The sequence below is a fragment of the Octopus bimaculoides genome, chromosome 4 (assembly GCF_046866305.1).
Source record: "Octopus bimaculoides isolate indiv1 chromosome 4, ASM4686630v1, whole genome shotgun sequence".
NCBI classification, from domain to species: Eukaryota; Metazoa; Mollusca; class Cephalopoda; order Octopoda; family Octopodidae; genus Octopus; species Octopus bimaculoides.
In genome coordinates this window covers 115,742,877-115,768,159 of record NC_142931.1, presented here as the reverse complement: position 1 = coordinate 115,768,159, position 25,283 = coordinate 115,742,877, and the positions used below count along the sequence as shown (strand labels likewise).

Genomic DNA, 25,283 nt, shown 5'->3' with positions numbered 1-25,283 from the left:
ATAAGAGAACCCTCAAAAAAAGTCAGTGCATATTATAGATACTAAATAAAGCAAACCTTGAAATATACCAGTGTTTATACACACACACATATATATATACAAACACACATGTCTGTGTGGTAAGAAGCTTGCTTCCCAACCACATGGTTCCAGATCCAGTCCCACTATGTGGCACCTTGGGCAAGTGTCTTTTACTATAGCCTCAGGCCAACCAAAACCTGAGTGGATTTGGTAGATGGAAACGGAAAGAAGAGTGTCATGTATATATATATATATATATATATATATATATATTCTATGTGTGTGTGTGTGTGTTTGTCCCCCCCCCCCCCATCACCACTTGACAACTGGTGTTAGTGTGTTTACGTCCCTGTAACTTTGCAATTCGGCAAAAGAGACCGATGGAATAAGTATCAGGCTTTAAAAAATAAATCTTGGGGTGAATTTGTTCGATTAAAACCCTTCAGGGTGATGCTCCAGCATTGCCACAGTCAAATAACTGAAACAAGTAAAAGAATAAAAGAATATATATATATATATATATATATATATATATATATATATATATATATATATATATATATATATACACATGGTGTAATGGGTAAAATTGTTTTCATTTCATATTTTTTGTATTTCGTGCTTGTGCATTGTTAGTTTTTGATTTTGTCAACTACACAGAATAGTTGGGTCAGTTGGGCACCATCTGTGAGAAAAGCAGTATCATGATGCAATTCATTCCGCCAGAAATTTGAAAACAACATGCTGTACTACTTGGCATTTGTGCCGGAAGCTCCAATACGAACATTTCAGAGTGTTTGGCTGTCAATCTGAGGACAGTGCAAAGGATTTGGAAAGAGTTGGATGAGTCTAATGATGATTACGAAGGTACGGCAGCTCGGAAAACTCATTCTGATGAAAAAAGAACTCCTGAATTTGTTGGTGAGATCCAGGCCATGATTGACAATGATTCCTCCAAGTCAATCAGATCCATCCCCAGGGATATGAAAGTGTCTGAGTTTCTCATCAGGCAGGTAGTGCATGAAGACATTCAATATTCCTCATGCAAGATGAGAAAGGGCCAGTTTTTATCTCAAGCCATCAAGGACAACATCTGGTCACATAACTCCCCCAACTGCAACCCTCTTGATTATTATGTGTGGGGCACAGTTGAGTTAGAGACCAACAAAAATCCTTGTAACACCAAAGATGATCTGAAGGCAAGGATTATGGCAGCACTCACCAACTTAAACAAGGAGACCATCCAGAAGAGTTGCAGGAGATTCCAAAGCTGTCTGGAGGCCATGGTTGAAAACAAAGACAATTTTATTGAATAAATTTACTCTTTAGTATTTCAGGATATTTTTATGTAATTTTGGTAATCTGTTAAAATGAGATGTCAGTGTTATTTGCATTTTTTGCATAATTTAGACAATTTATTCACTGTGTGTGTGTGTGTGTGTGTGTGTGTGTGTGTGTGTGTGTGTGTGTGTGTGTGTGTGTGTGTGTGTGTGTGTGTGTGTGTGTGTGTGTGTGTGTGTGTGTGTGTGTGTGTGTGTGTGTGTGCGTGCGTGCGTGCGTGCGCGCGTGTGTGCGCGTGCTTGGAGAGAAAGAAAGAGAGAGAGATCTACTAAATTAAAATGTATTATTTAGGTGGACAGAATTGAGGAGTTGCCCTGGAAGATAGCAAGGGAGATGTGCTGAAATAGCTACTCTGACTCATTTGGGCTTGCACTTGTAGATAGCCATCTCTACTCTGATAGCTGCAAGCAGGGATGCTCAACCACAAGCCTGTCCAGGAGCAGCTGATACTTTGACTGTTTTCCCTCTCTCTATGGTATTTCATTCCCTGAAAATAGTACCACATCGTATGATAGTATTATTTGGTACTATCTCACCAAGACCTGATATAAATGTTATCAGTTGAGCAAATTTTAACACAAACCTGTGGATGTTATCAAATTGATGGTTTTTAGATACCATATTTATTAGAGTATAATATGCACTTGTGTATAGTGTGCACCACTATTTTTAGGTATTGAAATACCAGAAAAATTTACCTTGCCTTTTATATGCACTAGGTTTTCTTTAGGCTATAATCTTTGAGGAAAATGGTGTAATTAAAAATGAAATCAATAGTAATGGAAAATGTTAAAAAGAAAGAAAAAAAAACTGGCTTTTCTGAATTGCCAAAAGGAATAGATAAATGCTTCAAAATAAGTGAATCATATACCATTCTCTAAGTCTCCTGTTTTTAATCTATTTATTTATTTATTTATTTAGCTATTGCTTTCAAAACAAGTCTTTGCATTAAGTTTTGAACGTCTGAAATTCTATGTTAAACATCATTTTATCATGTCATATATATAATATCTATATATATATGTGTGTGTGTGTGTGTGTGTGTGTGTGTGTGGCTGTTTTGATCTTGTTTTAACTCTTGTCAGTTGAACAGCCATACAACTCCATTCATAAATTTCTTTTCGGAAAACTTCCAAATAAATAATTATATTTCAACTTTTTGAGTTAAGAAACGTCTTACTTTCAACAATGCTAGCTTAATAATTTAACATTCATCATCACCGTCATTTAATGTTTGTGTTCCATGTTGGCAGGGGTTGAACAGTTTGATAATGTCCAATATACCCAACCAAAGACTGCACTATGCTCCAATGTCTGATTTGGCATGATTTCTACAATTGGATGCCTTCCTAACATCAACCACTTCACTGCATGTACTGTGTGCTTTTTTGTGTGCCTCCAGCAGTAGTGAGGTCACCATGCAGCTACAAACCCAAAGGGGAAGCTTTATGCTTGGAGATGAGGGGTAAAAGTGTGAAAGAAAGGACCAGAGTAGAACAAGTTTCTTGCAGTAGAGGAGCTACATGACTACTCACATTTTAGAAGAGAGGGTGAGAGAGATTGGATGGAGCTGGAAAGAAATAAAAACAGTGATGATGATGTATGAGGGTGGGCACTCCGGGTACAGTAAGGAAGAGATGGGGAATAGGAGAGGAGAAGTAGGCAACTATAATCATTCATTCATGCCTTGTCACAGGAGAATAAATGTTTGTGTGAGATTTTTTTTTTATAAAAACCTTCCAATTTTTTTCTTTTATATATTTTTTCTTCTTCAAGATGGTCTTTAACTTTTTAGAGATTCTGTGTTAATAGACATTACCTTCTGTAATATCTATTTGGTTGTTTTGATCATGTCTTTTGTAATGATATACACCTCCATTTATAAATTTCCCTTTCAAAAATACTTTTCAAATATTTGTATTATTATTTACCTTTCGTAAATTTATCAGCATTACTGGTTTTGTCTGCAAAACTGCACCTCTTGCACAAAAGAAAAAAATCAACACACATGAAAGTTACAGAGAGGGTCATAGCCCAACTAATTAGGGAGCGAATCAATTTAGATGAGATGCAGTTTGGGTTCGTGCCAGGTAAAAGCACTACTGATGCCTTATTTCTAGTGAGACAGCTGCAGGAGAAATACCTAGCTAAGGATAAACCTCTGTACCTGGCTTTCGTTGACATGGAGAAAGCCTTTGACAGGGTCCCCCGATCCCTTATCTGGTGGTCAATGAGGAAACTTGGGATAGAAGAATGGTTAGTGAGAGCTGTGCGAGCCATGTACAGAGATGCTGCCAGTAAGGTGAGGGTTGGAAATGAGTACAGCAATGAATTCCGGGTAGAGGTAGGGGTCCACCAAGGTTCCGTCCTCAGCCCCCTCTTATTTATCATAGTCCTCCAGGCAATCACAGAAGAGTTCAAGACAGGTTGCCCCTGGGAGCTCCTCTATGCTGATGACCTTGCCCTAATTGCAGAGTCACTATCAGAACTAGAGAAGTTTCAGGTGTGGAAGCAAGGTCTAGAATTGAAGGGCCTTAGAGTCAACCTAGCTAAAACCAAAATCCTAATAAGTAGGAAGGTAGATAAAACACAAACCCCTTCAGGTAGATGGCCCTGCTCAGTATGTAGAAAAGGAGTAGGTAGTAACTCTATAAGATGTACCCGGTGCAAGCTATGGACACATAAGAGGTGCAGCAACATCAAAGGCAGGTTAACTAGCAAGTTAGTTTTTGTTTGTGGCAGATGTTCAGGTGCAATAAAGACTGTAAACAAACAGGAAACAACTTCTATCTCATTCCAGGGTGAAAAACTAGAGGTAGTCGATAGCTTCCGCTATCTGGGCGACCAAGTTAGTAGTGGGGGTGGGTGCTCTGAAAGTGTAGCTGCTAGAATAAGAATAGCCTGGGCAAAGTTTAGAGAGCTCTTACCCCTGCTGGCGACAAAGGGACTCTCACTCAGAGTAAAAGGCAGACTGTATGACGCATGCGTACGAACAGCCATGCTACATGGCAGTGAAACATGGGCTGTAACTGCTGAGGACATACGTAAGCTCGCAAGGAATGAAGCCAGTATGCTCCGTTGGATGTGTAATGTCAATGTGAATACCCGTCAGAGTGTAAGTATCTTGAGAGAAAAGCTGAACATTAGAAGCATCAGTTGTGGTGTGCAAGAGAGACGATTGCGCTGGTATGGACATGTGGTGAGAATGGATGAGGATAGCTGCGTGAAAAAGTGCCACACCCTAACAGTTGAGGGAACCCGTGGAAGAGGTAGGCCCAGGAAGACCTGGGCTGAGGTGGTGAGGCAAGATCTTCGTACATTGGGCCTCACCGAGGCGATGACTACTGACCGAGACCTTTGGAAATGTGCTGTGCGTGAGAAGACCCGGCAAGCCAAGTAAGATCGTTGCCAGTGCCCCTGGACTGGCTCTTGTGCGGGTGGCACATGAGATGCACCATTTTGAGCGTGGCCGTTGCCAGTACCACCTGACTGGCTCCCGTAGGATTTTCGAGTGAGATCGTTGCCAGTGCCCCTGGACTGGCTTGTGCGGGTGGCACATAAAAGACACCATTTCGAGCGTGGCTGTTTTCGTGCGGGTGACACGTAAAAGCACCCACTACACTCTCTGAGTGGTTGGCGTTAGGAAGGGCATCCAGCTGTAGAAACTCTGCCAAATTAGACTGGAGCCTGGTGTTGCCATCCGGTTTCACCAGTCCTCAGTCAAATCGTCCAACCCATGCTAGCATGGAAAGCGGACGTTAAACGATGATGATGATGATGATGATGATTTATAGCCAGGTGGGGTTGGGCTTCTAGAAAATATGATTTTGATAATGATATAATATATATTTTTTTCAGTTTTCCTACAGAAATGTTATAAACTCTCTTTTACTCTTTGCTTTTGTTTTTAAAAAAGAATGATTGGATTTATTTTGAACATCAGACATTTAGGATCTAGAAATTTTATTTTTTAATTATGCGGTGTATGTAGTTTAACTCTTTTGTTACGATATTTCTGTTGAAACACACTGCCTTTGATTCAATTAATTTGATAAAGATTATGAATTTAATAATGTAATTTTGTCATTATCAAACTGGTGTTTGGAACATAAATTAACATGAAAGTTTGATGGAAGGTTTTGATTTAGATCACTTTAAAACAGGAAGTTTATTCAGTGGTGGTTTCAGGCAGGTTGATATGAAAAGGGTTAAAGTCTAGAGAGACAATTTTATGTATGTAGGATTGCCTGTCTATCACAGTTTTTGCTCACAAGTAGATTTTTTTAGTGAAATGCTCTTCAATTTATACAATAGTGTCCATTGCTTACAATGTTACAGTTGAACTGTTGCCAACAACACAGCGCAGTGATATTGTCAGGATGTGAACTGCCAATTTTTCAGTTGCTAGACGACACTCTTTTGACACAGCTTGTTTAGTAGCTCTGATCCTCTTAATATATGTATTAAAAAAAAAACAAGTATAGAAAAAGTGGTAATGAAATGAGAGTGAACAAATAAAAGTGAGAAAACTATTAGTTGAACTGAAGATGGAATAATATAATAGAATTTTGCCTGAACATCTATCCATTCTAGATGGAAGGAAAGGTCAATATCTGTAATATTGTTTAATTAATGATCAGCCTGTTAGCATATTTATGATAATTTTACTATTGAATAAAATCTAAAGGATCCTGGATTATAGGGTTGAAGTAGAAAGTTTTCAATAACCACAGAAACCATTATGTTGGACTGGACAAAGTTATTCCTTTATCAAGAATCTGTGTGTTAATCAATTGTGCACCATCTATGTCTGTGTTAAATAGAACTTAGACTGTAGGAGCATCTATACAAGTTATTGTGTTTGTCTCTAAATTGTTGCTTCACACAAACTGTAGTCAATGTTTCCTCTCCAAGAAAAGAAAAATTTCTAAATAGTTTATTTGGAGTTGGAAGAACAATACCCTTCATCTTTGCAGGAGTCTTCAAGACTCATGGAAATTATATAGCTATTGTTCAGTTTGAACTTCTGTAGGTGAATGTTTGTAAAGGAAAACATAGGTACCCTGAGGTTGTAGTAGAATGCAATTTTGAGGAGGAAGGATTGAAGACTTTAGTGTAGAGTTTGAGAATTAAGACACAGTAAAGATGATGAGGTGTGTGAGGATGTATTAAGCTTTGGTAGAAGTGGTGTGCATCATGCTTGTTTAGAGGATCCATAAGCCATTGTTGTAGACAGAGATCAAAGAAGCACCACATATATAAGCTAATGAACCTTCTACATCCAAAAAATTACAATCAGATATCTATTTTTGGATACGATCCAGGATGTTTGATGCTTATAATTGCAGCACTATCCTAAATATGTAAAGGTCGACAACTGGTCAGAACTGATTTTTTTTTTTTTTTCCTGTCATGGAAGAATAAGCCAAATGTTTGGCATGTGCCTTTGGCAAAGTTATATGTGAAGACACTTGGATAGATCATGAGGTCTGGTATTTTTGGCAGCTTTTGTAGAGACTGTAGTGCACAACCATTTATTTACTTCACGTGTGTAACATGTCTGAGCTTTGTAACCTGCTACTGTTGAAAGAGATTGTGTCATATTCCAATTGGAAAATATTTTTCAAGATCTTTGTTCATAAAACCAGTGCAAACCTGGTGTCACATATGATAGCTGTACAGGGAAGATTAGGGAAAAGTGAAGCAAGGCATTTTCTGTTTAGGAGGGTGTACAGTTGGAAGTAACAGTGAATAGTATAGGAGACAAAAGCAAGTCCCAAATAGAAAGCTCTATCTGCATGTTGACAATCTGAAAGTTGAGCGGAGTTCACTGGTGTGTGACTTAACATGAATGTTCTGCTACAAGACGGACGTGAGCAACAGCATTACTTGCACAGATGTGTGATGTTAGGAAAGACAATTTTTATTAGACCTTGCTCTATGAAACTGTATTGGTGATCACTTGGAAAGAAATATTCAATGATTTGTTGTTTTTATCAGTTTCAAGATAGTAAAAGAGATGACAAGAGATCAGTAGTTGGCTGGGTTAGAGAAGTTGATCTTTGGAATGGAGTATACTGTTATGTGTGACATGTATTTCCGTAGATTAGAATAGGTCTCCATAGTCAAAGAAGGATTGAAGAGTTAGTGGAATGCAGAAGCTAGCTTTGGAATACACAATTTTGGGGTACTGGATGAACACCATAGCACTGAAGGCTTTCTTTTCAGATTGGAAATACTGAAGGTTATTGCCTGTAGCAACTGTGTACACAGTTATGAAACAGGCTGAACAAGGAAGGATAGTTTGGGAAGAATTTTATGTGTCTGTTGTAAACAAAACCGGCAGCAAAACCAGTAGCTTTGTCTGCAGCAATGCTATTTAGAGAGCCATCTTGGCAGATGAATTGCAAAGTAGGAAGATTTTTTTATGAAAAGTAAAATTTAGAACAACAGTTCTCATTTGATTTTTTTCTGCATCTAATTTGGAAGAAATTAGTCCACTTGTAAAAATAAAAAAATAAAAAGCTGTGGCAGATTATCAGATATATTAGTCAAGTTTGTTTATCCTGGAATTTTGGTGAATGCAAAAGTTAGTTTGGCTCTCACAATGTAATGATTTGAAACGTTGATGAGAAATTAATTAAATAAGATTAGGATTTAAAATTTTCATCCAGAAAAAAATGTGATACTTGTGGTGGCAGCAGCAGTAATTGTTTCATCTCTGATCAAACTGACTTTATGATTGAAGACTTTTCAACCATAACCATCCCATTTATTCACCCTTTCTCAGTATAATGTGTCTTAGACCATATTATCCAAAATGTCATTCCTTTTTTCTTTTTAACCCTTTAGCATTTAAATTGGCCCTACTCATCCCAAATATTTTACCTACTTTTCATTCAAACTGGCTAGATCTGGTCTCTTGCACCTACGCTACATTGTCATTCTAAATATAAACGATCACATTATCGAAATCTTGAAGCTACAAGATTATGCATGATAAATTCAAAACAATGTGAATACAAGATAATGCATAATTTATTCCAGACAATGTGAATAAACAAACATTACATTTGACAAAGTAATCTGAATGCTAATGGGTTAAAAAAAAAAAGGTAGATGTGACTTGTGGGATATTTCTCTGCTTTTTGTAGAGGCTTCCTTGTTTGTAATGTGAATTCTAGAATTCAAAATAAATTTGTTGTAATGACTGTCATGTTTTTAATGGCTACGTTAGAGACATGAAATAATTTTGAAGGAGAATAAGCTGTTCAGATTATATGATAGCATAAATTAATGGTCTATATATCCAATCTTCAATTTTTCACTAATATGCTTGTTGACATCCCCTAAATTATATTGTACAATGTTTTTTTTATTACAATAACCATGAACTAGTGTATTGTAAATGCCTTCTCTTTCTGATTCAAAATATATCTTCATGTAAACAAATTTCCATTTTTATTTCACTGATACTTTAGACACAATTTGTCAGTGTGAATATGTGTGCTGTTAAGATAAGCAAGTGAAAGTTATAAATAGGTGAGGAGGAGAAAGAAAAATATGAAGCAAAATGAAGTAAAAGAAAAAACAAACTTGCTGTAAAATTATTTATTAAAAGGTTAACTTAAAAGTATTCCAACTTTGCAAATTTTTTTGGCAAACTTCAGAAATTTTGCAAATGTTTTACTTCTGAAGGTGAATTACAAAACAATAATAATTTGGTCTTTGTAACATTTGAAAATGATCTCGTATTTAAAAATCATCTTTTTTTTTTTTTTTTTTTTTGTTACTATTGTTATTGTGATTGATGCCATGACACAGCAGTAAGTTCTTAGTAAACAAAACTTCACAATCTGGTCTCAGTTTCTATTTGAAGTGATTCCACTTTTGATGTCTTCAAGAAAATCATGAATATATTTCATTCCTCTCTAATTTTAGTTTTAAATGTTTTCCTTTGTTCTCTCTCAAAAAAAAAAAAGTATGAAATAGCCAAACTTCCTGTTTCTTATATCCTGTAAAATGATCATCACCATTCTTATTGCAATGAAGTGGCAGAATCAGACAGTGGATGTTTGCATTCTGAGTTCAAATTCTGCAAAAAGTTTGCTTTGCTTTTCATTCTTTCAGGGTCAATAAAAATAAAGTACCAGTACTGCGGACAATGTAAATGTCTAATTCCCTCCCCATAAAATTGCTGGCTGTGTGCCAAAATTTGAAATAATTATTATTGTTGTTGTTTTTATTATTATTATTTTTTTTTTTGTTCTTTCAGTTACATGGGTATTGGACTATCTACACAGGGGGTAAACATGAATAGACTACCAGGTAAGAAGCTTTTACTAATTCGTTTATCATTAAGGTCGTGGTATTTATTTAAACTTACACAAACTTTCTTTGTTTCTTCCCCCAGTTTCCCTCTTTCTCTCACCCCCTCTACACATACACACTTGCTTGCATGTGTACTGAGATGTATTAACTCTTTGTCCTTCAAAAAATTTTTAATTCCTTCCTTTTCTCACTCACACACATTCCCTATCTCTTTCATCATCATCATCATTAAAATTGTTATATTACCAGCTATTACAAGCTGGTTTAGATCTTATAGCTCTACTATAGAGCATCTTTCAATGTGTCTTGATCATACGTTATCTTTTTTTTTTCTTCCTGTGAAACCTACCATTCTCAGGTTGATTTGAATGAGATGATTCCATTTCATTTTGGATCTTTATATGGTTTGCCTATTTCATGAGTACCTCCCACCACTAATTCTCAACACACATTATCCACTTGCATCCCATGTCCATACTGACATAGTTACTTCATTCATGGCTTTGTTATACTCTCATTTTAGCAATTCCCTTGTGCGCTTACCCTTTGTTATATATGTTGGTTAGCATTGCTCATCAAATGGAGTATATTCAATTTGTTCTTCTCCAATTACTGCAGACCCTCAACATTTGCTACTGCTGCTGCTGTTTCACAACTGTGCCATATCATACATCCTACATATGACTCATATTGCCTGCCTTTCATAATGAAAGAGGAACTCTTTGTTGCAAACAGAATAACAGTTTACCAAACTTCTCCCATCCTTTCAAACCTTAGCTGCTATGCTATCACAGGCATTTATCCATTAGTATGTCAATTATATTAACTCAACATTTACTACTTTGAACCAATTATTGATGCAGTCCATATTTGTGCTTTGAACAATTCTAGTAGATTTGGTGCACCTAAAGTTATGGTTCCTTATTAGTCTTACAGAGATCCTATTGCTTCTACTGCACCTTTCTCTCTCCCTCCCTCTATCTCTCATATTCCTGTTTCCTCTCTATCTAAAACACACTCACACACACAATATATATTCTTTCCATTTCACACTATAATATTATTTATGCTTTTAATTGTCTTGTATTAATTAGGCATGGCTGTGTAGTTAACAAGTTTGCCTTCCAACCACATGGTTTTGGGTTCAGTCCCACTGCATGGCACCTTGGCCAAGTATCTTGTACAATAGCCCCAGGCCAACCAAAGCCTTGTGAATGGATTTGGTTGGCAGAAACTGAAAGAAGCCCGGCGCACTGGCAGAAATGTTAGCACGCTGGGTGAAATGCTTAGCGGTATTTCGCCTGCCGTTACGTTCTGAGTTCAAATTCCGCCGAGGTCAACTTTGCCTTTCATCCTTTCGGGGTCGATAAATTAAGTACCAGTTAAGCACTGGGGTCAATGTAATCGACTTAACCCATTTGTCTGTCCTTGTTTGTCCCCTCTGTGTTTAGCCCCTTGTGGGCAATAAATAAATAAATAAACTGAAAGAAGCCCCATCATGTTTATGTCTCTTTGCATCATGTGAGTCTCACTGTCATACTGATGGTGTCATTCACTTCCAATGTTCTGTGAAGCATGTCTAGTTATGCAGAAATATTACCTTGCTTGGAAAGAAGTGAGAGTTGGAGTCAGGAAGGGCATCTGGCCATAAACAAGTCTTCTTCAGTAAATACCATTCAACCCATCTAAGCATGGAAAAGTGGACGTTAAAATTATGGCGATTAATTACTAACAGCAGAATTGCATGAGCTCATGGAATCTCATGCTTATGTATACTACTAGATAGTTTAATAGCTTTTATCTTTTTACTTGTTTCACTCATTAGACTGTGGCCATGCTAGGGCACCACCTTGAATTTTTAGTTGAATGTATTGATGGCAGTACTTATTTTTTTAAAGGCTGGTATTTATTTTATCAGTCAATTTTGCTGAACTGCTAGATTATGGGGTATGTAAACAGACCAGTACCAGTTATCAAGTGGTGGTGGTGGTGGGGGGAATCACACACACACACACACACACACATACATATTTGATGGGATTCTTTTCATTTCATCTACCAAATCCACATGCAAGGCTTTAGTAGAAGACATTTGCCCAAGGTGCCATGCAGCGGGACTGAACCCTGAACCATGTGATTGAAAATCAAGTTTTATACCATACAGCCACAAGCTTACCATTTTTAAAAAATAAAAGGTATGAAATAAGGATATGGTCAGATATTAACTCTTTGAAATTATAGGCTACAATAACAACAACACACATCTTCCAGTGTGTACATATTTACGAACTTGTCTCCTCTGCAAAACACCACCATATGCATAACATCACTTACACTAAAAATTACTTTCTCTCTTCTAGCTTTACAACATTCACACATTGCATGATAAGTGATACGCTCATACACAAACTCTCTCTCCTCAAACACATAGACTACTGGAGCATATTTTACCCACACATGGACATGTGTAGAACAAGGTTTCTTGACATTTTACAAACTAACCATTATTTTATGTATATAATATATATATATATATATATATATATATATATATATATATATATATATATATATACTCTTGGAGTGGTTGGCATTAGGAAGGGCATCCAACTGTAGAAACTCTGCCAAATCAGATTGGAGCCTGGTGTAGCCATCCAGTTCACCAGTCCTCAGTCAAATCGTCCAACCCATGCTAGCATGGAAAGCGGACGTTAAACGATGATGATGATGATGATCACACACACACACACACACACACACACACATTTGTGTTCACCATTCAATGCATTCTTCTTCCCTTCCCCTATATCTCCACTTTCATTTTGTGCTCTCCCTGCCCAGTAAGGCATGTGTTTCTGTCTCTCTATCTTAGTTTAACCTCTCATCATCTGGCACAAAGCCACCTCTCTCAACACTACCCCACCACTGCCTCAGGTGAGGTGGTTCTTTGTTTTGCAAGTTACTTGGTAACCTTTAGTAGTACTGGCACCACATAAAAAGCTCTCATTACACTCTGTAAAGTGGTTGGCATTAGGAAGAGTATCCAGCTATGAAAACCTTGCCGAAGCAGACAGCAGAGCTTCGTGCACCTCAGGCTCACCAGCATTTGTCAAACTGTCCAACCCATGCCAACATGAGAGCAGATGTTAAATGCTGATGATGATATGTACGCACACGCACACACACACATGCTCTTCTCCAGGCTTCTGAGAGATTTGCTATCATGTACACAATATTTATTGAATCTTACAGGCCTGGTTTAATTGTATAATCCTAATGCTAGGTATGTTGACCAATGAAGAGAGTGAATAGCAAAATTAACCCAAGCAGATTATAGAGGTAAATATTTTGTGAGTTGAAAACAAAAATGACAGTAAGGCTATATCTTTTTTTTTTTAATTGGAGCTGATAAACACAATGGAAGGGGAGTGGAAAATAAAACATTCAAATGAATGAATATTAGTTTTTTAAGGAAAAAAATTCAACCGAATTATATAGATTTTAGTTGACAGGAATGTCATGATTTTACCCCAGTGACCTTGTGAGCAAAAATATGCTTGTCATTTGTGTGTGTGTGTAAACTGAGTTTGTGTGTTACCAGTCAAATTTAGTGGAGTGGCATTTTATCCATTTTGTTACCCCATTTCCATTGAAATACACTGAACCGTGAAAGAAACACGATTTTTTTCAAATGTCATTTTTGTATGGTAAATTCTGAAAATTTGTTTTGTGGATGTAAGTATAAATATTCCAAGACATGTTGGTTTTTGGCTGAGACCCAAATTGCAGGTAACCTTTCAACTTTACCTGAAATAAGATGCCAAAACGCAGCTGCGTTGAATGCTGTGGGTGGCAGTCGCAAACAGTTATGAAAACCAAAATGCATCTCTTGGAGGTTATGGGTATAAAAATCAACATCGTCCCCTTCTTCACACGTCAACATAGCCACATGTTCCAGCAGGACAATGTTCCCTCCCACATGGCCAGGGTCACCATGGACTTCCTGCATCAGCACAACATGAGAACCATGCCTTGGCTGGCTCTCAACCTGGATTTGAACCCAATTGAACACCTGTGGGATGAAATCCAGAGATAGCTGAGCCAGGTGGTCCCAAGGCTGACAACTCGTATGAAACTGGAGGCAGCTTTCCTCAGGATGTGGGCACAGGTGCCTATGGCTTTTGTGAACTGCTTCGTGCACTCCATGTACCAATGGTGTATGGACGTTTTGAACACCCAAGGAAGGCATACACAGTATTGAACATGTCACGCTCTACAATCTCAATGTGCTGGATCTGCCCACTACCAGAAAACATGACAATGACTTATTGACTGTAGTCAAAGTGCATCCAAGAAATTGACTTTATCAGAGCTATCAAAATTTATCTCTGGCTTAATGAAATTGAAACATATTTCACAGTCACACACGTCTCACATTTCTTTTGCAGTTCAGTGTACACTGCTTTTGTTACAATTAATTTTGAAGATAATAAAGAATTTAACAGGATTTTGTCATTGTTAAGCTGATGTCTGGAACATAAATTAGCATGAAAGTTTGAGGGAAGGTTTTAATTTAGATTGCTTTAACCCATTTCCTGTCCTGTGTGGTACATGTGATACACAGGATGTATTTCTCTGGTGTCCTTGCATCATGTGTTATACATTCCCAATCTTTTTTCAACCCCCACAGTAACTTGGGACTTAGGAGAAGGAAAGCTTTCTATTATGCAGAACATGTGAAACAAGGGCTAACTAATAGTCTGAAAACAAGCATGGGCATTTACGATAAACTTAGGAAAATGCTTTGGACAGGCAAAAGGTTAAACATGATGTTTATATCATAGAACCCACGGCAGTCGTAAGTGGGTTGGTATCAAAAGGGTTTATATCAAAATGTACAATGTGTTAACATAAAATATAATTTGTTCAAAACTTTCAACTGTTTTTATAACTGCTGGGTACACCAACATATAAAAAACTTCATTGTTAATTTGTCATGTCAACTGTCTTGACAAACTTGTATACTCTCTTGAGAATCTTCATGAGTGTTCAAGTGTTCAGGAACCTGTTTGTAATCCTCAACCTTGAACCATTACATATTTCTTAGTTTGGCTTTTAATTGTATTTGCTTTTTTTTTTATTTCTATGTCAACTTCCTCTTTCTTTCACGGTTTAAATATATATTATTATTATTATTATTATTATTATTATTATCATCATCATCTCATTGATTTAAAAGGAAACCTGAAAATTATATTTATTTTCTAATGTCTAACTAAACAATTTGGCAGCAGTCTCGGAACAAGAGGCAGATGCACAAAGCCATAATGTTTTATTTTGATTTTTATTACTCAAGCATGGTTAGTGGTGATTATTGTGCAAATTAAGTTGATTGATTTGAAAAAGAAACACTTTGTGATTATGATGAAAATTTAATTATGTTCATTTGGTTAAGCAATTAACCAAAAGTTTCCTTAAAAAAAATTTTGCGACAAAATGTGATGTGCCGCCTCATTAACATAATGATTCTATAATTTTTGTTACACTGTCAGCAGTTAACCTAGAGACATGAATTGAATAATTATAATTAAATAATTATTATGTAAAAAAATGTGTTTTAAACATATAAATATTGTACACAGTGAGTTTTTTTTTTTTATTCAGCTCAGCAGCTTTCTGCAATATCAGTGTGTTATTCACTGTTCCCGATATATCGGAGGGGACAGATTGTGTCTAGACATGTGACTAGTGAGGACACATTATTGACAAGGCTCAAGTAAACAGGTCTGGCATTCTTGTAGGTCACTGTTTGGGTGATGTTCATCTTGCTCTAATATAATGTTTTCAACAGAGCATGTCTGTAAATAGATTTTCTCTCAGACAAAATTCATAGCACCTTACCTGTCAATGGTGTATTTATATTAGGTATAATACATAGATGGCTATTGTGTTTCATGTAATCATTATTAAAAATTTATACCCTATTTTTGAAATTTTTGGAAATTTCAATCTACTGTCTCTTCTTGCACCTAATTAAATTCAATGAAATTGTTGATAATGAATTACAATTTGCTGCAACTTCCTATGAGTAAGCTCTTACTTTTTTTTCTTCTTCTACAGTACAAATAACTATCAAGATTGTCGATTATGAAACTAAAATTTGGGGTATATCTACTGAATTTTTTACAGAGGTATTTGTGAAAACTAAGCTCTAGTAATTACCAGAAGCTCTAAATGCTAGGTCTCACCATCACCAAGGTTCTCTTCTGGAGATTCCACACCCTGAACATAACAAAAAAAGAAACTATCATAAAGACTGGGCCTCATCTTCAAGTCCAGATAATAGTTCAACCAAAACTCCTAAACTCTGTAATATTTTCCCATAGTTACTCTCTCTCTTTACTTTTTCAGTCATTTAACTACGGCCATGCTGGAGCACCGCTTTTAGTCGATATATATATATTAGGATATATTTTTCATAGAAAACTGGAAATGAACAGACCTTGCTTGTCTAACAGGGTTACTCATTTACAACCATCTAAGCAAAGTTACATGCACTGTACTTCCCCCCCCCCCACACACATATGAGATGTTGCCTCTTCTATACAAAAAGAAATCCTTGACTACATCCCAAAAAAAAGACCCCCATTTACCACTACTTAGTATGAAGTTGCTCTGTAATGCAGTCTAATCTGTGGACCACAGATGTGCTGTCTCCTTTTTCTACCTTTTCTGCTACTACTAAATTGGCCTTTGTTCCTTGCAGTTGTCTACTTTTGTGCCTTGTCAGTTCCCAGTCTCATTAGTGATATATGACCCACTACCACTATGATGACGGCCATGACCACCACACCACCACATTAACCATTAACTATCCAGTTTTTCCTCTCCAGAATGCTGTCCCTGTAGGATTCTTTCCTTAAATATATTTTCCCTGACGCTGTCAACTTGTAATTATTCAAGAATATTATTTATATTGATCTCAATAGCTCAGTCCATAAAGACTACGAGTAAAGCCTCTTCTTCCATCCTAATCTATTGAGCAAGAATGGGGAGAGAAGGAATGAGATAGTTGTCTGAAACAATAAACTAAACTAAATGTAGTGAAGAAGTACTTAGTTTCCTTATTAAGGTTCTGAGTTCAAATCGATAGGTTTACAATTTATGCTATGTTTATAATTTATTCATTCATGTCAGTGATCCTTATTATCTCATTAACCTTTTATAATATTGATGTTATTTAAAAAAATTTCTTGATGGGTTAACTGAATAAGTACAACTTATCACAATGGTTACCCTTTGAAAAAAGAAGAACAAAGATACTAGCAAGAATAAGTAATTATAATCTTCCTAGCTCAAGTTATTATACAGTACAAAAACTATTATTTAGATCATGTGCGTATAAAACAGCAGGAATCAAAACGATGATGTACATATTCATTCTTAATGCATTCTGGCAGATTTGAATGTGAATGTATTAATCTTGTTTGGATTTATTGATTTAGGGTGAACTTTGACTGAAGACACACAGCCAGGTTGAGACACTGGTGTCTCAAAGTCCCCTTACATCAGAAAATAGTGTTGTCAACACACACCATCTGAAAGGTGTTCTCTGAAGGCAAAATACAAAAAAACAGCAATTAACATATCCATGTTAAAATTTGCCAGAACATATTAAGAAGGAACGTACGTCATCGTGTGATCTAGATCTTTTGACCGAATATATTTAGACTGAAGTATCAATAAAGAGTAAATACAAGTGAAGAAAAGCTTTATAAATCAATATAGAAAATGGCGAGAGCTCAGTGACTAGAACCAGCAAAAGAATATTTCATAATCGTAGTGTTGATAATGGTTATGATGATGATTTTGAATTAGATATATTTTTTCGTATTGTTTGCATTGTAAAAAGTTTTAATCTAATAGTACTGACAATTCCACTAAGACCCTTGGAAGCAGATAGCATCAATCTTTTCATTTTATGTGTTTTTACACACTGGGGTCTAATAATTTTCTATGATTGAAATTAATATTTTCATAAACTTCAAGAAAAGCAAGAATATTTTAACCATTTTTGTTAACATGTTTCTGTTGAAACACACTGCTTTTGTTTAAATTAATTTTGAATATAATGAAGAATTTAGGAAAATAACTTAGTTATTATTAACCAGTTCACTGTATCATTAAATTTCAGGGTCACTCCTGTAATAATGTTAATTATCCACAAAAAAAAAAAAAAAAAGAATTCCCATTTTCTGCTTCTGCAAGGTATCCACCATTAATAGTATTTGACTCCTGCTCTGTAAAGAAGTATTAGGATGAACTGTATGAAAAAAGTTAAGGCATGTGGCCTAGTGGTTAGGCTCTTGCACTCATGATTGCTGGATCATGGGTTCGATTCCCTGATTGGGTGGCATGTTGTGGTCTTGAGCAAAACACTTCAATTCATGTTGCTCTAGCTCCCCCCCCCCCTCGTTCACTGGGGAATGTTAGCCTGCTCACCTAGCCAGCGGGGTGATGTCATTTCAAGGCTAAAAACAATGCAAAATGTATTGTGACCAGTGATGCATAACAATATTTTATCGCCTGGTCGGTCACATGAAAAAAAAGTAAGAGAATCTGTAAAATAGTCTTTTGTATAAAATCTCACTGGGGTTGTCAACACTTCTTGCAGCATAAGAAAAGGGGTTTTTTTTTTTCAAAGCCATGGGGGTAAAACCACTTACCACAGCTAACAGAAGTAACATTTTAAGCAGATATATCCACTTTTCTCATGCAAAGGGTTTAACTGGTGTGAGAAATTTAAATCTGCTTTTAAAACAGGGAATTTGTATCCTAGAACCAAGAGCAATTCTTGGGCTAGTTGGTATCAAAAGGATCAACAAGTATCCCTATTTTTGAGTAGATATATACAGTCTAACAATAGCATCTATTAAGCCTTTCTGGACAGCAAAAGAAACTCATATACTATAGCACCGAATCATAGGTACCTATAAACAACAGCTGGAATAATCATCCACTTATAAAAGTAATCAATACAGAATTATTTACTTTCCTTCATTTTCTTTTTTTGGATGTTTGTTTCCAAGGCATGGCTTTGTGGTTAAGAAACTCGCTTCGCAATCATGTGATTTCAGGTTCAGTTCCACTGCATGGTACCATGGCCATGTGTTTTCTACTATAACCCTAGGCTAATCAATGCTTTGCGAATTAATTTGGCAGACAGAAACTATGTGGAAGTGTGTGCGTGCGCGTGTGTGTGTGTGCCCGATCACCAGCACTTAACAACTAGTGTTGATTTCTTTACATCCCCTTTAACTCTGCAGTTCAGCAAAAGGGTTTGATAGAATAAATACCAGACTGAAACAAGTGAAAGGTAAAGAATGAAAAATAATTATCTTCTATCTGCCATGCTGGGGCACTGCCTTGAAGAAGTCTTAGTGAAATAAATCAACCTCAGTACTTTTTCCTTTTAAAGCCTGGAACTTATTCTATTTATTTCTCTTGCCAAATCACTAAGTTACAGGGATGTAAATACTACAACACTTGTTGTCAAGTGGTGGTGGTGGTTGGGGACCACACACACACATGGTTGGGAAGCAAGCAAGCTGCTCAGTTACACAGCAATGATATGTGATGATTATTACTGTTTAAATATGGAAAGCAGTTTTTTTTCTTCCCTTTTTAATTGCCTTTCTTCAAAGAGCACGATCAAATTAATTTGAAATTCAAGTCAATGGAAACAAGTTGATACTAAAATGGTTAACAGGCCTAAACGAAAATCTGTAACTCTATAATAATACTTCATTCATCCAAAACCTGCAGTTCAAAGAGGCTGTCGGTGCACAACAATGTGTGTTTTAGATGTTGGATTATCTGGTGGAAGCCTTTCTTTCCTACATTTGACAGATGTTATTTTTAACCCTTTCATTACCAATGTACTCAAGACCACTACTCTTGGTCTTATAATACAAACTTCCTGTTTTAAAGTGATCTAAATAAAAGTTTCCCATTACAAAATTTCATGTTGTGTTCCAAACGGTTTAATGATGGCAAGGTTATTTTACTAAATCATCATCATCATCATCATCATCATCATATGTCCATTTTCTATATTGGCATGGGTTTGGACAGTTGACAGAAACTGGTAAGTCAGAAGACATCACCCAAGCCCTGCTGTCTGCTTTGACATGGTCTCTGTAGCTGGATGTCCTTTATAGTTAATGCTAACCACTTTTACAGAGTGCACTGGGAGCCATTCTACATGGCACCAGCAGCAGTGAGGTCACCAGGTAACTTGAAGATGGGAGCCTCAACTGAGGTGGGGAGAGTAGTATTGAGGAACAATTGATCATTATTTTCAATATTAATTCAAACAAAGGCTTTGTGTTTGATCAGGAATATAGAAATGATCGTGTTAATCGAGCCAAGTGTCCAGACACCCTTCACACCCAGTAAAAAGGGTGGGTGGGTGGGTGGGTGGATTGGTGCTTGGGATGTGACGGTTTAGTTGCTGACCATGTATGCATGGATCTGAGTGTATATTGACATCACCATTGCTGACCACAATTCCGAAGGATGGTTAGATAGCAGAATCAGAGCATCAGCGCCTTTTACACTGTGTTCAATTCCCACCAAGGCCTACTTTGTTTTGTTATCCTTCTAAAAGATGATAAAGTAAAATACTAATTGAATACTGGATTTGATTCATCTGCTATAACTTCCCACCATCACCATTGCAATCATCAACATTTATTATCGTGTTTTGATGTGAAAAATTATTATTATTTTAAACTTTGTTTCCTTGAACTACCAGACTTTAAAATGTTTTAAACTCATTATCCCCGCATGTGTTTCGATGCTGTATCATTTCATCTGGGATACCAAGCATTCTCAGCTCTAGGTTAATTGCCTTTTCTCAAGTTATCTTTGGTTTACATACATCGCCGATACACTCAACTATCAACATTTTTATTCAACATGCATTATCCATTCATATCACATGTTCAATACTAATGTAGTCATCTCCTTCACACATCACTCAGCCAATACTTTTTGATGGCCACTCTCTTTATTTATTCATATTTGTTCAGCTTGTAGATTCAGATATTTAGGCTCACATAACAGGTACCTACGTCATGGGAAATCACAAGAAAGAAATACTGACACCACAGATAGCAATGCCCCCCCCTCACTCTCTCCCTTTCTCTCTTTTAATTAATTTATTGATTTGATGTATGTCAGTGTTGACTTAACTCAAACATTATGGAAGTTAGTAATATTTGATTTCAGCTAGTAACAGATAGATCTATGACCAGTGCTACCCACCTCTCCACGCACACACACATGCACTAAGTATCATTTTACAAATTAGAGAGCATTTGTCATGGTTGTGGGCAGACTGAAATTGAATGAGATCCAACTTGATTGAAATTATTTTGTTGTTAGGTGTGCATGTTCTCTCCTTAAGGGTTAATAATAACTGCTAAATTGTTTCAGAACAATGCTAAAAAGAAATCAATTCCTATGCTCTCGACTGTCTTTATATAATTTCCTGCAAAATTTTCAAGATTTATTATTTATAGGTGCAGCCATGGCTGTGTAATCAAAAAGCCCACTTCACAACTACATAGTTTTGGGTTCAGTCCCAATGTACAGCACCCTGGGCAAGTGTCTTCTATTAAAGCACCAAGATGACATGCCCTGCAAGTTAAACTGCATACACATGCATGTGTATTTGTCCTCACCGACACTTGACAACCAGTGTTGGTTTGTTTATGTCCATGTAACATAGCAGTTCAGGAAAAGGTGAGAGATTAAAAGATTTAGATTTATTATCCTGCCTGTTGTGTACACTGGATTAGGTTGAACTTCATTTTATCAGTTTTACTAAGGTCAATATTTGTTACATAAGCTTGGTTGCTACAGGAAAAGCAATGCCTATAATATTTGCAGACTGTTGGATCTGATAGGATTTATGACCAGTTGGAATATCTACTGGGAAAATGTAGTTCAGTGAGGACATTGCGGTATGATCCGTGTGTTTGCAACAGAGTGGACTTCACCAAGTGTACTTGAATACCAGATGGCAGTGTTAAATTTGGATGGCATAATAGATACACACACACACACACACACACACACACACACACACACACACACACACACACACACGAGGTTGGGAGGACCATATCTTGACAACTACATGGCGAATTTGTCCCAGTGAAAACAAATATGGATGATGATGAAATATGTTAGAATAAGACTGAAGTAAGACTGGTAGTTTAGGGGCCCCAAAAGTTTATATATTAGGGAGCTGTTTCAGGGTAGACTATGCTAAAGAACTAGATGCAAGTTCATAAAGAAAAAAGAAAAAAAAAGAAAACAGCATGGAGATGCTCTTTCATTTTTTATTTTCTTTGCTAACACAAGTTTTAGTTTTAAATTTTCTTACAAGGTCATAGTTTTGAAACCAGACTCAATACTTGCCTTCAGTCATCTGTTAGGAACTTGCTTATTCCTTATAATTTTGTTTCATAGGCTCAGGTGTGACTATGGTAAGAAGTTTGCTTCCCAACCACATGATTTCAGATTCAATCTCACTGTGTGGCACCTTGAACAAGTGTCTTCTGTTATTGCCTTTTATCTCTTACTTGTTTCAGTCATTAGAATGAAGCCATACTGGGGCACCACCTTGAGGAATTTTAGTTGAACTAAATGACCCTAGTACTTATTTTAATTTTCAAGCCTAGTCTCTTTTCTGTCTACAAAATCACTCACAGCGCTTTGGTTGGCTTGAGGTTATAGCAGAAGGCATTTGCCCAAGGTGCCATGCAGTGGCTCTGAACCTGGAACCATGTGGTTGCAAAGCAAGCTTTTTACCATCCAACCATGCCTGCACATATGAAGCTACACCTGCAACAATTTATATATGTATATATACACATATTAGGTCATCAAGTTTGAAATTTGTAGTAAGGTATATGGTAAACTTCGACAGCTGCTCATTTTGCACCATTATTATATTTTGACAATCTTTAGTTTTTGTTAGAAAGCTGACACATTTATTTCTTTATTCTAACTCATTTTGCACTTTATAAAGTGTTTATAAATCATCTGTAACTGCTGAGGACATACGTAAGCTCGCAAGGAATGAAGCCAGTATGCTCCGTTGGATGTGTAATGTCAATGTGAATACCCGTCAGAGTGTAAGTATCTTGAGAGAAAAGCTGAACATTAGAAGCATCAGTTGTGGCGTGCAAGAGAGACGATTGCGCTGGTATGGACATGTGGTGAGAATGGAGGAGGATAGCTGTGTGAAAAAGTGCCACACCCTAACAGTTGAGGGAACCCGTGGAAGAGGTAGGCCCAGGAAGACCTGGGCTGAGGTGGTGAGGCAAGACCTTCGTACATTGGGCCTCACCGAGGCGATGACTACTGACCGAGACCTTTGGAAATGTGCTGTGCGTGAGAAGACCCGGCAAGCCAAGTAAGATCGTTGCCAGTGCCCCTGGACTGGTTCTTGTGCGGGTGGCACATGAGATGCACCATTTTGAGCGTGGCCGTTGCCAGTACCGCCTGACTGGCTCCTGTAGGATTTTCGAGCGAGATCGTTGCCAGTGCCCCTGGACTGGCTTGTGCGGGTGGCACATAAAAGACACCATTTCGAGCTTGGCCGTTTTCGTGCAGGTGACACGTAAAAGCACCCACTACACTCTGAGTGGTTGGCGTTAGGAAGGGCATCCAGCTGTAGAAACTCTGCCAAATCAGACTGGAGCCTGGTGTTGCCATCCGGTTTCACCAGTCCTCAGTCAAATCGTCCAACCCATGCTAGCATGGAAAGCGGACGTTAAACGATGATGATGATGATGATGATGATCCCTGGCAATGGAACTGATTGACTAGGAGGGATCATTGTCAATCATGGCCTGGATCTCACCAACAAATTCAAGAATTCTTTTCTTATCAGAATGACCAGAGTGAGTTTTCTGAGCTGCCATACCTTTGTATTCACCATTCATCCAACTCTTTCTGAATCCTCTGCACTGTCCTCAGATTGACACCCAAACACTCTGTGGGAAGATGAATGGAGGCATAATGTCGCCACTGCTAGTGATCACTTCAAATACCATGATGTTGACTGGATGTTTGATTTTTATCACTCTTGGTACATGTTTTGGGGACACAGCAAGCCAATGGTTGCTCTGTGAGTTCACCATCTGATCCTAGCAGAATTTTTTCTTGTCTGAGAAAAACTAAAGCATGTTCGGTTAGAAGGGATGCTTGAGTTTGTTCAAAAGCTTTTGTAGCATGGTCTTTCCTCTTGTCCTTCATGGCTTGGTATAAAAACTGGCCCTTTCTTGTCTTGTATGTGGAATACCAAATGTCGTCATCCACTACCTGCCTGATAAGAAACTCAGACACTCCTATGGACCTGATTGACTTAGAGGGGTCATTGTCAACCAGGGCCTGGATCTCACCAACAAATTCAGGAGTTCTGTTCATATCAGAATGATCAGAGTGAGCTTTCTGAGCTGCTGTACCTTTGTGGTCACCATTAGACTCATCCAACTCTTTCCAAATCTTCTGCACTGTCCTCAGATTGACACCCAGACACTCTGAAATGTTCATCTTGGAGCTTCTGGTGCAAATGCCAAGCACTACAGTATGTCATTTCCAAATTTTTTACAGTGAATTGTGGACAGTGCCCAACTGATCCTACTATACTGTGGAGTTGACAAAATCAAAAGCAAACACTGCGCATGCGTGAAATTAAAAATATAAAATAGTGACAATTTACCCATCGCACCCTATATATATATATATATATATATATATATATATATATATATATATATATATATATATATATATATCGTTGTTATTATGTTAAACTATCTTATATATAAATTTGGCCAACTGCATTTTTTTTTTTCCAGTATTTAATTTTGCTTGCAATCACCGGTTCTTTTGGTCAAACTATCATGTCTCCAACTGCTTTAGATGCCAAGATATGAAAATTGTCGAAGTGTAGTACAACGGTTTAGCATTTTTCAAAAGTGTAGTAAGTCCCACATATGACAGTTTTGCAAAAATATTTCTGATTGAAAATATCATACATTCATGGAGTTACGATTTTATCCACCCAACAAAATATTATTGTTAAGCTGAAGCTGTTGCTAATGTAATAAGAAATGGAATGGTGAAACTTTTATTTCATTTTCTGAAAAAGCAACATTTTGAACTGATGACACTTTTGCATAATAGCAATGATATATATATATATATATATGTGTGTATATATATGTATGTATGTGCACATGTTACTGTCTCCAGTGTGTGGTAGTTGTAAACAAATGTGTCCACCAAGCAAGCAATATCCTTCATTCCCAATATTCTGTGTAAACATGCCTGGTCATGGAGAAAAGTTACCGTACTTGGAAACAGGTTAGGTTTAGCAACAGGAAGAGCATCTAACTGTGGAAAGTCCCCAACAAAATTCCATTTGACCCATGTGAGCATGGAAAAGTGAATGTTAAAGTAATGATGGTGAATGATGACAGTGGATGAGATGTCCAAATAAAGATTGA

The 25,283-nt window shown here is 37.0% G+C and overlaps 1 protein-coding gene across 1 annotated transcript in view; it reads left to right on the top strand.

Moving 5' to 3' along the window:
• Positions 1-25,283, top strand: part of LOC106872121 (ran-binding protein 9) — a 191,449-nt gene that overhangs the window by 108,927 nt on the left and 57,239 nt on the right. Inside the window, exon 2 of the mRNA XM_089351189.1 lies at positions 9,638-9,690. Within this exon, the coding sequence (XP_089207315.1) occupies positions 9,642-9,690 (49 nt within the window). The 5' untranslated portion in view covers positions 9,638-9,641. The remainder of the gene's footprint in view (positions 1-9,637; positions 9,691-25,283) is intronic.